The following is a 15,882-nucleotide window of genomic DNA, read 5'->3' on the forward strand; positions in this document are numbered from 1 at the left end:
TTTCAACTCAGTTTCAGTTCATTGGTATGCAGCAAAGGTCAAATGGAGCTTAGCGTAAATTCAGGCAAGAAGACTATCTATTACTCATTGATTCATTCTCATTCCTCTCTTTCTCTCTCCTGCTCTCAGATCATCTGATTAGGGGCATTACTCTTAGTCAACAAATCAGATTCAGCCACGATTTCTATCATCCTCTTATGTCTAAGCTGCCAAACTTTAAATCTGTTCTTCTCTCTGTTGCTGTCATTTCAGTGCGAATAGTCGCGACCCTCCTCCACCCCATTCACCTCCGCTTCATCACGTCAGCGCCAGATCTGAGATCACCAGAAGCCTGCTCCTCTTCACATGATCCAGATCTCATCATTCCCTTATTCATCACCACCACCAGTGTCTGGTCTCCATCTACTCTCGCCTTCCCTTCCCCCTTATAAAATGATGACATCACGATGAAGTCTAATCGCCAAAGATGTTTCACATTTTCATCTCACACTCCATGCTCAATAAAATTATTGTCACTTGTCCTGATTGAACTATAACCTTTTGGTCGTTTATTCACTATTGATCCCTGAGTGGAACATCCACAGAGAGGTCAGAGGTCAGAGGTCAGGGTCAGAGACAGAGCACAGACCCTGAATATGTTAGTCATTCAGACTCAAGGACAGCCCTGTAACAGGAGCTTGAACTTGAGCCGTCTGGTCATTTTACACAGTCCTGCTGACCTAGAGGCCAACGGATTCATCACTTTCACCAATAACTCTTTTCCACTACAGGAACTTAACAACCCAAAACCTGCAGCTTCCCATAATCTGAATTAGTTAAAAGTGTGTCCAAACTTTTGACTGGTATTTTACATATGATGTTTTTTTTCCCAAGAGAGAAAACAAGATGTAGCAATGTGTTTGGCCATGCTGCCCCGGAAACTCTGAATCAGATACTGAATGAAAAATTGAAATATTGAAACTCTCCCTGCAGTTCTTATGTAACTCATCTCCTGCGGTAGTGATTGTGCTGTTTTCTGTTTTACTAATCGGAGTACCTTCAGTAGGATGTGGATTTTGTATCATCTCAAGTTCAAGTTTCTTTTACTACCAGACGGCTAGGCTGGTGGAATTAATTAATTTAACCTCCTGATCAGTGCTGGAATTTAGGTTCAAGAACTTGCCTCCAAAACGGGGGAGTACAGTGGAAACAAAAGCAGAACCCGTGACAATGGCTACACTGTAAGTCACGGGTTGTTAAATTCCTGTAACGGAAAAGGCCTACATGGAGAGTGAGTGACAGCGAAACTGGTGCAGGTGAACAAACCTCACAGAAATCACAATGCTTTCCCAGCATGTAGAATTTACAACATTATGTCTTCTTAACTTTCTTTCTCTTTATATCTGTCAGTTTTTCTACTAAGAACTTATGCAGGCCTGATGCTATTCCTCAGCAGCTTTCTGTGTATTGTTCTGTATCTATGTGTCCACTGTTTAATCTACTGAGGTCCGACCTACAGAGTATTTGGCTCTAATCTAACATTTTCCTGCCAATACAATGAATTGTGAGACAAATTCTGAAAGCATACAGCTGCAGAGAGGAAGGTTGGACAGAGGGATGCATGCACACACACACACGCACACACTCTCAGCAGCTCTAAGGATTGTCTGTCACTGGTATAAATCAGTGTTATTTCACAAGCTAAATAACTAATGACATTCAGAGAGAAACACCCAGAATTATTTAACAGGTCAGCACACCTCCAGCGCGTGTGTGTGTGTGTTCCTAGTTGCTGTCTGCAGGGCTATTATCATTTCTAAACATAGCAGCACTCTGTGCAGAGAGGTGAAAGGTGCAGAAACAGATTTTGTGTTTGGCATTTTAAATAACTAGATGTGGCAGAAAAAGAATGCTTCGGAAACTGCAACATTAATTTGACAGCTTTGTCACAGGAGGTCAAAATTGACATTCTGTTATTAAAGGCATACTATGCAGGATTTTCCTACGACTATTGTATAGACTTATACAAAACTAATCCTTCTCAATCATCACTTATGACCCTCCAGAACTGTGTTGCAATGTATGTATCTACAGACACCTTCCCCTCTGCCTGCATTTTCTTCTTTTCTTATCTCCTCTACTGGTCTGTGTGTCTGTTTGTGTGTCTGCAATGACGGCACCTTCCCACAGGGTTGTGCAGAGTTGTGAGTGTGTTTATTTGTGCTACAGAATGTAACCGTTGTGAAACAGTCAGAAATTAATGTTGTATTTATCTGATTCACGGCTTTGTTCTCAATATCGCCGCTCCCTCTCTTCATTCACTATCTAGCTTGCTCAACCATCTCTGTTCTCTCTCTCTGTCTCGTTCTGGTGTTGTTGAGCTGGGGAGGACGGGCCATCTTTGAATGTTGTGTTTACGAATAGCAACCGAATAATCCTGCATAGTATGCCTTTAAACACTTTGTGCCAAGGGGTTAGGATAAAACACCCACCTCTTTGTTTGACCTTTTTGGTTCCTCTATCATCAGTGTTTGAAGTTATTTCAATAAAATGTATTGATATTAAGTCAAATTGTAACTGGTTCCCTGTCCATATTAGCTCCATAAGCCACTTTAAAAATGGTTTAGAAATACAGGGAAAATGATATGGGACATACCACTGAAGGTGCTAGCAAAGGGGAGGCTGGGGTCATGTGGAACCTTCCCTCGTCCATTCTCCACATTCATAGGGTCCATAGTGAACACATGCTGCGGAAGAAAGAGACACATGGGGGGTTAGGTGAGGCCAAGGTGTCACGATGAAAACAGTGAGTATGCTTTTTTTTCTATGAGGCAATCTTTGTTCCTATTTAACTGGAATGACTGACAGATATTATTGTTCACTGCATTTAATAAAGATTATTAAGACTAATTGCTCTTCCTAAATTGTTGTTCACTAGTTTTGTCCCTGATCTTGGAGTAAAAGAATCCACCCTGATATTTTGTGCAAATTCAACAATTGCAGTGGTATTGACTGTGAATTACAATGTACTTCAGACTATAGACTTAAAATGTTTAACTGGATAGATTTGTGCTTTTTTTAATCACTCCCTCCCCAACCATTTTTTTTCACACTCTAGGAACACGGTCCACCATCACATATTGTCACACAGACGAACCAACACAGATCCTTTATGAGAGGTAAATATCACTAAAAGTCATTCTTCTGCCTCTCTGTTCTATCGTGCATTGTGAATGGGGACATGAGCTAATTTCAGTTTCATCCTGTGTTTCCGATTAATTTGTCCTTCCACTGAACTCTGTGTCTGTCTGAGAACTTAGACACTGTCTGAGAAACGAGGAAATGCAGGATCAGTATCGTTTCCAGAGTTTCCCACCCTGTTCCCAGACTGGACCGACCCTGAGCACTGAGCCGTATACTGAGGAGCCAGCAGGATAATAAAAGGAAGTGCATAACACTGTTATCAAATAAAAATATACTTAAAATACAAATTTTATCAACAGAAAAACACTGCTTAAAGTTAAGATGGCAACAGGTTCCATGAACTCTGTGCAGTAACTGATCATAAATAGTCATAATCTATGATATTTCCATTTAAAAATATTCCCACTCTGTCTTGCCATCTGATAACAGCTTACTGGTAGCTGAAGCAACACCCTATTCATTAAATCTTTTTAATTTGCTTTGAGAAGAGTCTGGTGTCAGGTGTTTTTTTTTTCCTGGGAAAAATATTTGGCTGCACAGTAGGTGATGTGGTTTATGCTGTCAGCAACAGTAACAGTAGACTGTTTGGAAAAATACCAGGGAGTACTCAACACTTGTGCTCTTAGCAAAGAAAATGTCTCCAAAATTAAAAAAAGATTTTATGGATCACCATTTTACGTCAAACTGCAGTCTGGAGAGGGACTAAGGAAGCAATTAAAACAACAGAGTGGCTCTTTCTTCTTCATTCGCTAGTTAGTCAAGTTCACCTGACGAACACTGGCTACATCCTTGGATTGTGAGACTTGGTGGGTCAAAACAGGGTCACTGTGGACAAGAAACCTTTTGTTTTATCCCTTCTACTCCCACTTCAATGGCATCAGTGTACCAGGCCGCCAGAGCAGCCAAGGTCTGATCAGTTTGAATCCAGCGTGCCCGACTTTCCAGGCTAAAAAAGGAATGGAAAGCAACAGGACCTACAGAAAGACCTTGTGTTTGATTCAAGTCCATATTCCTGATTTAAGTGTCCTCACAGTGAACTCTGTGTCTCACTCTTTGTTCCTCTAATAGACAATGGAGTATTGTTACTGGGAGGGTTAGTCCCCGACTGAACAGATCACAGGGGAGATGATGACATTGAAGTCACTGTAAGAAGCACGGGGGACAATACGCACACCCATGGACATTAAGTTCGGTACGTGCACCAACACTCCTTCATGCAATAACACATGCTGAGTAACATGCGTGTAGCAAATTGCTACTGTCAGAAACAAAGGAAAACTTATATATATACTGGCATATCCAACAGATCTTAGGAAATAAGGAGAGACAGTTCATTTTTTATTCAATCCAGATGAAGCTTTTTGTTCATAAAGAGGTTTGAATGAGTTTTACAGGTGTCAAAGTGAACACGTACAGACCACCAGCACACACAACGCTTATACACACACTCACAAGTAATTATATTTGAGATGATGGGGGATAAATAAAAAGTGTTGTGAAAAAAAGCAGCAAAAAAACACTTTATTTCTTCCAGTTCTTTATATCAGTATGATTTCAGAGGATTTAATTTGTCCTTCTCACTTGACTTTATGCAAGGTATGATTATTTATTCATTCATTTTAAAGTTGTACCACATGTGCTTTTTTTTGTCCAAAATGAGAAATACATCATTTGGCAAAAGTGGTACAGAACTGTACCAAAAGATGAATCCCTTGCTAGTAGAAGATGACAGATTTAGTGTAGAAATGGGTCTTCTTCTGAATCATACAGATACTGAACAATAAAAATGTCTTTCGTAGAAGTAATATATACTGTATATATAATTTTGTTCATTTTGTTGCCCAGTAAACATTTTCCCTGGTTTCTTCCATCCGTTTCGTCACTATTCTTCTCTCTTTATCTTGAATTTCCATCTGTTTTCTGCTCCCCATCACTTTTTCTGCTGAGGTCTTTTAGCTCACTCGTTAGTCATCCTTATTCCTTATTCAGCACCTCTTCGCTCTCTTGTTACTGAAGTTAACATCACTGCATTTCTAAATCCACCATCTGAGTGTGTGTGTGTGCATGTTTGTGCACCTCTGTGCCCAATTTTTCACTGCGCACTTGTGCATCCTATTTGCAAGAGAGTGTGCGTGATTGGTGTGGTTTGTGTGTGCGTTTGTCTGTGTTATCTCATTATGATCCAGAGGAATGGTTTGGCTGCCTCTGCAGCTGATTAGACTGTCAGAGTCACTTTGGCCAAACTCCGCCAAGACAAATACACACAAGTGCTGCGATACAGAACGAGCGAGACATCCAGGCCACTTTGTAGTCAGCTGTGCCAAGCAAAATACATCAGGACTCCCACTGCAAAACCATTTAGACAAGAGACTACTGACACACACACACACACACACACACACACACATACAAATACCTGCACATTTGTGTCATTTCACTTGTGAGAACCTTCATTTATTTTATTCGGTCACTGACCTCCACCCTATTCATTATATAACCTTGCCCTTTACCAAAACACTAGCTGCAATCTTTGTCCTACATCAACCACCTTAAAGTGAGACTATATAAATTTTAAAAAGAAATGGCACACTTTTCCTCATACAAATGAAAAGTTGGAATTTATTAGCAATAAAACACCACCTTGACCAATTTTCATACAATCAGGAGTGTTGCTGCTACAGCTTTACTTGGTCTGGTGTGACCACTAATTTAAGGTTATGAAGCTAATGTTAACAAACTTTAGATACAACTGTATACAACTGACTGTGCTAGCATACTAACATTTACCATTATCCCCTAATCGTCACTTTTGGCTACAGTGGCCATTGCTAACACACTTACATAGTCTCATTTTAAAGGAACAATCCACCCTAAAACACTAAAAACAACTATTAAACAGCAAGAGATCTTTTTATCATTAGTTCTTAAGAATCAAAGAGCTTCTTTGGGCTTCGTCCCAGACTCATTATGTTACAACGATGCAAGGAGAAATCCACTGTACTGTACGCTGCAGATGCCAGTTACTGACAAAAGCCTTACAATGCAATACACTGACAAGACAGGGTTGCATTTTTACATTTAAGACCTGACTTGCTTTGTCTCTGAACAGGAAACATTTATCTCGCTCTTGTTATTGGATTGTCAAACCAGTGGCTGAGTACAACCAGTCCACAAGATTATTTGTGGTTTGTTAGAAGGCATTCTGCAAAATGTCGGACATAGAAGTACATAATCTATTGGCTAAGAAACCAAAAATAAAATTTGTACGCCCTTGAATACACTCAGCATGTAAGACTGAAATGCAGTAACATGTAATATCTCACATGGGATTTTCTTTTTAACAGAGGTGGAAGAACTGGTGATTTATTTTCCTTGTCTTTCCGTCTTTGTGAAGACATTTGGTCCTATCAGTGTAAGAAAAAAAATAATACAGTGCAAGCAGGAGGGACAGGAGTAAAAAAAATACACTTTCAGGTTTAATCATATCATACCACCCAGTCACAAAACAGCTTCTTGGCTGCTGTTTCTGTCTCTGTCCTATCCCTCTTCCTCTGTCCTACTGAGTTAAACAAAGCATACATCCACCTTTTGTCCTCCGCTTCTTCCAGCCTTTCATCTTCATCTCCATCTTCCTCCCCACTTGTCCTCCCTCACTGTACATATTTTGATGTTAAGTAGAGGTTGATGCTACATGAGCATATAAAATACTACAAAAACTAACAGGGGCTGCCCTTTTAAGTTTCACGATGTGAATCATCATTTTATCTGGGTTTTATCTTGGATGTCTCATGGATCTTTTAAGTTGTCCGTGTGACAAGTTGGCTACACATTATAGTAGCTGCACACAGTTTATAATAAAAAAAAAAAGGTTAAATGTCTCACAAAGTCTACCTTTTGGACTCCAAGCTTCTTACAGGCAACTTGGCAAACCAACAGACTTCATCTGATTTTATGTTGTGTTTGGCCTTTTCCTCCCTGTCCAGTCAAATAACGACTGGGCTCCCTCTCTCAGCACTCACCTCTCACTCTAGCAAAAGCATGAGAAGCTCGCTTTCTGATTACATCTGTCTTTGCTTTTCGCTCAACACTGTTCTCTAATTTGTTTTTCAGTTTTTATTTGTTTCGATCCTGTTTTCATCTCCATCCCAAGAGCTCTTATCTTCATCTCATTGAAGGGAAGACTGAAAGAGAAGGACGCAGCGGTTATAAGAGAGGAACAGAGAGGGAGCATAAGATGAAAGTTGGAAGAAGAAAATGAAAGAGAGGAGAGAAAAGATGGAGATGAAGTAGAGAAAGAGGGACAGAAAGAGAGAGACAAGAGCTGATTAAGAGTTATGATGATCATTACAGAGAACATTTGATATGAAATGCCAAGTAAAAGGACAAGTAAAGGAGCAAAAAAAGATCAAAAAGAAAAAAGTAGTAAAATAAGCCTGAAAGAGGCTTCATTCATCTCCAGTTTTTAGAGCTTTGATCCAAAGGCAACATACATGGGAAAAATAAAAGGGTGATTTATGGTGCTTTCAATCTTCTCAGTCCACTTTTCTATCCACATAAATGATGTATTATTTGCCATGCTGAAGAGCTTTTTTCTCTCTTGACTTAAGAGGTGTCTTATGTGTTGTAGCATTTAGTTACTCAGCAAATTATGTTCTAAGTGCCAAAAAGCGGAATATGAAGTAAAAGTGGGCTTTTAAAAATATATACGGTATATAAAAAATATTTTTTTAAAAAATCCAAAATGCTTCTAAGGTTGTTTATGTGTTCTCATGTGTGTACAGCTTTGACTCTTCTTTCCAGTTTTGTCAGTTGTTGTCACATTTCTATAAATGTCTGCTTTACTCTGTGTGTGTGTGTGTGTGTGTGTGTGTGTGTGTGTGTGTGTGTGTTTGGATCTGTGTCTTTCCACATATTTGCTTTTATATATATTTGTTTATATGCGCATGTCTTTCATCATGTTTTTTTGTGTGTTTCTGTCTATATCTCTGCATATTTATACGTTAAAGTGCGTGTCATTTGTTTGGTTTGACTGTGTGTGTGTTCACGTATGTGCGTGTGGTCTGGTTCTCTGTATGTCGTCACTGTAGTGCGGTGGTTTATTTTCACATCTATGACACTGCTCAGGCAGCGGTGTCACTCACCATGGGGACTCCTGTGAGTGTGTGTGTGTGTGTGTGTGTGTGTGGATGACAGAGTGAATGAGGAAGAAACACATGGACTCAAGACACATATTAGGTTCATCTAGTATTTTTTTTAGGACTTAAGATGCACATCTATATGAGGATAAAATTTATGTGAACATTGTCTATAATCCATAGCATGGTGACACATTTCTACAGTTAACTACAACATATTGTGGACTTTTCCCGATTGGCCAGATGAAATTCAAGCTTATTGCTCAACAGTGTCAAAGTGGTTTTGGTGGTCCTGAAATCTTACCACAACCTCAGAGGAATGTGAAAACTCCCCTCTATCATGTGCGTATGACAATAGGTGGTTGCCAATCTCTGAATAAAAGCATGAAATAAAGTTAAGATTAGCTGACACTTAAGAACAATAACAGCTTGTCCTATATCAATATTTTTTTCAAAACATTGACAGTACAATAGCCTCTTTCTTCACTTAAACATAGCTGATGTAAAATGAACCTAATTTACATTTCTAACAACATCTGAGAGGTTTAGCGTAAAATCTGTGTGACAGTTAGATGGCAACATAAGACCAAGACAGAGAAAGGTGGCATGAGAGAGACACGAAGAGTATGCGTATGTCTGCCCCTAACTGAGATGAAACACCTAGGAGGTCAAAGGTCATCCCACCCAGAGTCCGGTCAGATGGCTCGCAGCCTCGGTTCCCTCGAGAGGTCAGATAAACAGATGGGTGTGTGTTCTCCACCAGTTAACGATTGGTTAAATAAATGGACAGGCTCCCTGTGGTGTCGTCCATTCAGACAGACTACCTGAAGGGAAACAGTGTGGTCTGAGTGATGCTGAACAGACACATACGAGCTGGAGAACAGCTGGTATCTTAACATCAGTCAGTACAGCTGAGGTGGTCTGAGTTTTAACACACATACAGCTGACACAATCCAGGAGACAGTTCATACACACCTGGGCATGCACAGATACACACACAAACACACCATCTCCCCATCACAAACACATACATCCACATTCCCTGGGGTGACTAAAACAAAACAAATGCAGCAATGTTTGCACAGAGGGATGCACCATTTTTACCATCATAAACTAGTCAACAACGAGGTTTACCTCAGAAATTACAACTTTGCCATTTGCAAACATGGCTAACAATCCTTTGTTTTTGAAGGTTGAGGGTTGTCTGAGCAAATTTGCTTCAACGTGTGCAAGTGAAATGCACTGCAAACCTCAAGTAACGGCGTTGAACCATCAATAAAATTAGATTTGAATTTCAAAAACTGTCTTGTTTTGTGCTTGGCTAGATGAATCACTGCAAAAAAAAAGACAAAAACAAAAGTAAGACTAAGTTTGCAAGCATTTGCAGCAAATCCAATGTCCACACAGGTGAGTTTTACAAGACAAAGTGTGCACTAAGTGTGTTTTTGTTTGTTTGAATTTAAAATAGCTGTTTGTGGTGCATTTCAGCTACAGATGTCTGTATATGGGGTTTGACTGGTTGCCGACAAGAGCTGTGATAAATTGTCTCTGGATAAAAGTTCCTGTGTCCCCACAAGGTCTGAGGATTTAAACAGATGACCTACGATTCCTAATATGGCTGCTCAGTTCTTTAGTCCAGTACCACCCTTTAGTGATTCTGCTGAATTGATTTTGTGTGTCCAGTTTTAGTTTTCCTTGTTCTCAACCATGCAGACCACTGTATATTGTTACTGGGCTCAGAGTTATTTAGTAATAGCAGTGTTTTTCTTGAAGGCCATAAAACCCAGTCTTCAAAAAACACACTGAGGATGACAGATTGAGAGGGAGGCAGAAAATGGACAAAACACACGCTGTGACGAGCACCTAAATCCAGAAGAAAAAAACAAAAGTTCTGTAGTACACCTTCCGTACTTTATGTGCACACATAAGCCACACAATCCACCACATACACATTACTCCCACTAAAAGGTTGGCACTCTCCCACCACACTGTCTCATTTCCCTTCCACAGCTTTTTGCCAGCATCCAGCTTTCCACTCTCCTCATGCCCAGTTTGACCCCCTCCTGCTGGGCCCGGCAGGGCGGCCCACGGGGCTGTGATCTGGAGGACCGCCGTGAAACAGCGAGCTGAGAGTCTGTCTTAATGGCTCCATTCATTGATTCTTGTCTTTCAAATCGTTCCAAGTGTGAGACATTTCAGAAGGTCCCACGAGCTGAGTGGCTGCATGGAGAGCCAGTCTGTGCAGTTGAAAAGATGTATAGAGGGTCTAATGCTGCAGCTGAGTAGCCCGACAGAAAAACTCATGGCATAGCTGCCTGCTGAGGCTTAACCTTGAACCCAGGGGATCTGAGCACAGAGCAGGCCAGTCTGGGCTGAGGATTTCTAAAAAGAACATTTTGGCACCAACCACATTTGTTCCATTAGACTGGTTTCCTCCACAGGACCATTTGGAGGCCACCCAGTAATCCCTTATCATCTCATATGTACATTATTTTATATATATAAATATATCTTTCTATAGACTTTCTCATTGTTAATACACAGTTTTGTATTAACCAATCATCAGCTGAGATTTACTTAAGTAAGTGTTAATTTCAATTTAACTTTCAATTTATCAATTTAGCATCAACTTGTCTGGTGTCACTGAGTAATATTTCATATTAGCATAAAATCAAATGTCAGTCAAATAAAGAATGTAATGATTACAGAAAATTATATCTTAACTGAGTTTTTTTAGCCTCTTTTATCCAATTGTTTTGGTTTTCAGCCATGCACATTTACCTTGCACTAATCTTCTCATACACTATTAATCCATAAGCAAATTTTTTCCCAGGGGTTTGTGGAGACCAGCACTGAGCTAAAATGAGAGTCAGTACTGGACTTACATTTATTGGATGGACAGAAACACAATGAATGGCACTGTTGCTCTGCTCACTAAATGTGTGTAACAAGTTAGAGTATAGTCAGAAATAGCTTTATGCAACTTCAGCAGTAACCATCAGTTTTTTGATTAAATCAATGTCTGTAGTAATCAACATTTCTTAATAATGTGTCTAGAATAATCATTATTATTATCACGCTCTCAGTTGAGATTGATATTTAATCTATAGTTGTGTACAGTTGACGCAGTTTGAGACAGTAATTGTAATATATTGAGTAGCCTTATATCATTGGACATGCTAAAGGGTGTGACTGTTGTAAAATTCAACTTACAGTCAGTTACACTGAGCTAAACTGCACAATCCAAACTGAAAAGTCCTTTTAATGGCTACAAAGTGCATAAAAAGTGCCTATAATTTACTGTTTCCAAACATTTCTTTTAGGAAATGGAGAGAGAGTGCCGCGGTTCAGCATGCATACAATAAAATATGAGTCTTACACAACTGTGACAGCTGTATATCACAGAGTTTTCCTCATAAACACCAGCTGGTTGTTATTTTTTTGCATGTAGTTGCCAACACAAAGGATATATGTGTTTTTGTGTCTGTTTGTGAGTGTATGTGTGTATTTGTCTGTCTAGTGTATGAGTGTGTTTTTGTAAATGAGTGACTGGTGTACTGAGACATTCCTCCTCTCACTTTGTAGACCCCCACAGTTCTCCCCAGCAGCCCCCCCCCCGACACACACACACACACACACACATACACACACCGCCTATCGTCACCCCAGCTTACCTCTCCTCTGTGTCCCACATAGATGAAGGTACACATCGGCTGAAAGGCTCCAGTGCCACAGGCCAAGAGGTGAGTGCGGTTGTAGGGCTGAAGAAGGCGGACAAAGTTGGCACACTCCGTCTGAAAAACAGAGATACACGCACATTAATGAAAACCTTGTATCTCAACAGAATATGTGAAAAGATATAAAATATGTTGAAACAAATGTTTTGCAATGTCCACCTGAATACAAAGTTTATCTCTTACACACGTACACACACACAACAGGGATAGCCAGTTAAATAAATCAAAATACACAGTGCGATAATAATGGTCCTCCAAATGCAGATAAGATGATTTTTTTTAGGGTTTTGAAGAGAACAAAATGATTTCTTAACAAGGCTTATTGATCCCACATGTTGGTAATAAGGGCCAAGGAAAGAGCTTTATTAGATGAAATGTGATAGCCTCAGTGTCCCGCACAGGCCTCGTATATCTGAATTTTGGATTTCAGCCAGAGACATGCTGATGTTGTAGAACAAGTTTCATCACATACGGGTCAGAGGAATTTTGTCAAGAAGTTTTTTTAAAACATCAGAAATGTCTGGGTGCCAATGCGAAAACGTAATGGATAATTTCTTTTGTTTTTTGTGGAGGAGTAAGGAATATCAAGACACCGTAAATCTGAATTTGACTCACAGATTTTACAAAGAAAGGAAGACAGAAATAGACTACTACTACTTTATAAAGCAAACAATTGTGTGTGCTTTATAAAGTGTGAAAGGCCAGACACAGACACTCAAACAGCCATAAGAGAGAGAACAAAAGAAGTGGTGACAGAGGAAATCAGTATCAAGTCTACAGGAAGCAGAGGGCACGACAACTTCCTTCTTCCTGTCTGTAACAACAGCAGCTGACAAAACGAGTGTCAGCTGAGAAGGAAGGGATCGGCCGAGTGTCATTCTCTCAAGTTAACAAGGTCAAACTCATATCTGCACAATGAGTGTCTGATGTGTATTTGTGTATTCACCCAATACTGAATGAGATACAAGTTTGTTTGCCCTGTTTTTGCATTTGTGCATTATGCATCTGCATGTCTTTTCACGATTAATGAGCACGAACATCTGCACGAGTGCTGGTCCTCTTGTGTTTTTACAAGTGCATATATTGTGTGTGAATGTATCTTGTAAAACTGTCATTTTGCGTTTGTGTGTGGCCTGCATCCCGCTAAAAGTCGTGGTGAGAGACTCAAACGTTGCTGATCATTTCCTTGAGTGCTTTGCGGCAATGCAGACCTGATGTAAACTATGTCACTGTGGTACAAGAAATAGTTTACATCATCCTGTCGCCCTTCACCGCTGAGTTATTTCTCCACCTAAATAAAACCAGGCCAGTAATAAACTAAACAGAAACATACTTGTAGTAAGGAGGCTTTCAATAAATCTCAATTTGCTGCTAATTATTCAGTGTACACAAAAAACAACACAAAAATCTGATTTTTAAATATGCCAGTGGATTTTTGTTGAGGGAGAGGGGGGTATCAAAGAGCAGATTTGGCATGATTTTAAAAGGATTTCTGACTCGCCAAATTATTAACCCCAAATTAATGTTGGATGGCTTTGCGCCTGATAAAACAGTGCAGAATTTATCTCCAGCCTACTGGAATAATATCCTCAGGGGAGAAAATGAAAGGCTGGGCTTATGCCTCTACGTTCTTATGGAAGATATATGAGGTCTAAGAGAGTCTACCAAGTGGACGGAGAATGAATAGAAATCTGTCTCTACTTTGTTTCCGTTCTACTACTCAGGGACTCGTCGTGAAGAGTGTGGCCTCAGAGAGCAAAGAGTGCAATGAAATGTTGAAAACAAGGAAATATGCCTGAGCTTTCCCATTCTGGGATTTTGGGTTTTACATATCTGTGTGGTCTTATTGAGATTAAGTGGCAATAAAGGGCATGCTGTTAAACAGAAAACGAAGTGGTTTATTACTAAATCTGGTTTGGTCTCTTTGGGAATAGTCTTAACATCTAGCCAGGATTGAAAATGAGGAGATTTAATCATTGCCTGAATAGTTAGGGTCAAGGCTGTTGAGTGGAAACAAAAGCTCACAATGTTCATTTATTAACCTTTGATTACCAAGGGAAGGTTGGTTGACCATAAATATTCTTTCCCAGCAGCACCCTGCTGCTCATTCACACAGTTCAAACTTTGAAGCTGCCCACAAAAACCACAGTTTTGTGTCTTGAGGGTTAAAAAAGGTATGTATTGCATTTTAAATATCAAATCATTACCACATTCACTCTGAGACATAAGTGTTATTAACATAAACAAACATGAACATTGCCAACAGCACTGGCGGTCTTTACAGTGTTCACTACAAAGTCTGATTTCTCATGAAATCCGCTGTGCAAAGTGTAATGCTTTTTATGTGCACAACAGGAGGGCACTGTGTTTCCAGGGCAAACAAAGCACTGTACTGCTGATCCAGTCCAGTGGATGGATTTAAACTTTATTTGACAACTGACTACCTGGATAAGAAATATATAGACCTTCCTAACATGTTTCAGTAATTGAAAGAAAAAAAAACTTGGGCAGAAGAAGCAGAAATGGTGACTCCAGGCAGCACGAATGGAGACTTCCTCATGACAGAAAGAAACACGGTTCACGGTGACATGTGGTCTTTATTTTTGAGACACATGAGCAGTAGCAGTGCCACGGGATACAAATCATTTCAATCATGGCCTGATTTGTTTGCACTAAGTATAACACGGAATCACAATTTGGCAATGACATATTAAATGTTTAAATAAGCTCCACAAAGAAGCAGTCAAGAAAATTTGCTCGAGGGAGTGGGATATGTTTCTTATACTATTTCTTCTCCAAGTTTGTCCTGGGTGAGCCAAGAATTCTGAACCTTCAACCTCATTGTCACATGCGTGTTATATTTTGGGGAATTTAAAGGTGTTTGCAACAAAAATTTAACGTTAGCAGCCAAAATAATGCATTGATGTATTGCAGGTGAAAGATAAAAAATTTACTCTAGAAGGAATTTTTATTGATATGCCATGTAAGAAACTATTAACTAGCAGATCATTTTCTTATCTGCACATATTTTTCTACATGCAAATGGATTTTTGTTTTTAATTTTGAATGAAACCTCAACCATCAGCAACCGAGCATTAGCGTCATATTTAATAAAGCATCATTTTGGCAAAACTTGGGTTGTTTTTTTTTTATTGTTTTTACTTCAACAGTGGTGCTTGCATGTTTTAATTGGTGAATGTTTGGGCCAACAGTGAATTGCAGCTTTGAAAATTCTACTTGACAGGATTTTACTTTTGTGATCATTAAGCAGTTTAAAAGCAATGTCCATGGAGCACGATGGTAGAGCTAAAATGGAGCAAACAGCAAAGAAAAGTTCCAGCAGCCAAACATGTTCTATGATCATTGACCTGGGCAGGGAGAGGCACTGTTAGACATGGAGAGCAGTTTCCAGTATAAACAGCCGATGTTCAGTGGAGAAAAGTCAGATTCTGTAATACTAACAGGAAATGAGAGCCAACACATTCACGCGCACACACAGACACACACACACAAATATGCACAAGACTATAGTCAACAGGACCTCATACACAAATACAATCAAAGACACACATCATGAAGGCAGTTCAAAGCTAGACAGCTGGATGAACCGGCAAGTCCAAGTCTTTGGTCTCAGCAGCTTATGATCCTCAAAGAAGACAGTTTTCTACGTACTCATCACTGCTTTCCAGACAGCACTGAAAACACTCGGTAATGGCAAGAAACTCTCGCCAAACCGTGTGAGATGATTTTTCCCAAAATCTACCAGCTACTCCCACCATGTAACCAATCAAATATTCATTTTAGTAAAGAAAACCACAGTCACCTAC

General features: G+C 39.7%; 1 protein-coding gene across 2 annotated transcripts in view; it reads right to left on the reverse strand.

Annotated features, from left to right (window-relative positions):
• sema3bl (sema domain, immunoglobulin domain (Ig), short basic domain, secreted, (semaphorin) 3bl) overlaps positions 1 to 15,882 on the reverse strand; it is a 71,471-nt gene that overhangs the window by 21,239 nt on the left and 34,350 nt on the right. For both annotated transcript variants that reach the window (XM_067591689.1, XM_067591690.1), the window contains exons 4-5: positions 11,993 to 12,112; positions 2,636 to 2,726 (exon numbers count right to left, since the gene is read on the reverse strand). In XM_067591689.1, the coding sequence (XP_067447790.1) occupies positions 2,636 to 2,726; positions 11,993 to 12,112 (211 nt within the window). The remainder of the gene's footprint in view (positions 1 to 2,635; positions 2,727 to 11,992; positions 12,113 to 15,882) is intronic.

The sequence above is a fragment of the Thunnus thynnus genome, chromosome 6, assembly GCF_963924715.1.
Source record: "Thunnus thynnus chromosome 6, fThuThy2.1, whole genome shotgun sequence".
Classification (NCBI taxonomy): Eukaryota; Metazoa; Chordata; class Actinopteri; order Scombriformes; family Scombridae; genus Thunnus; species Thunnus thynnus.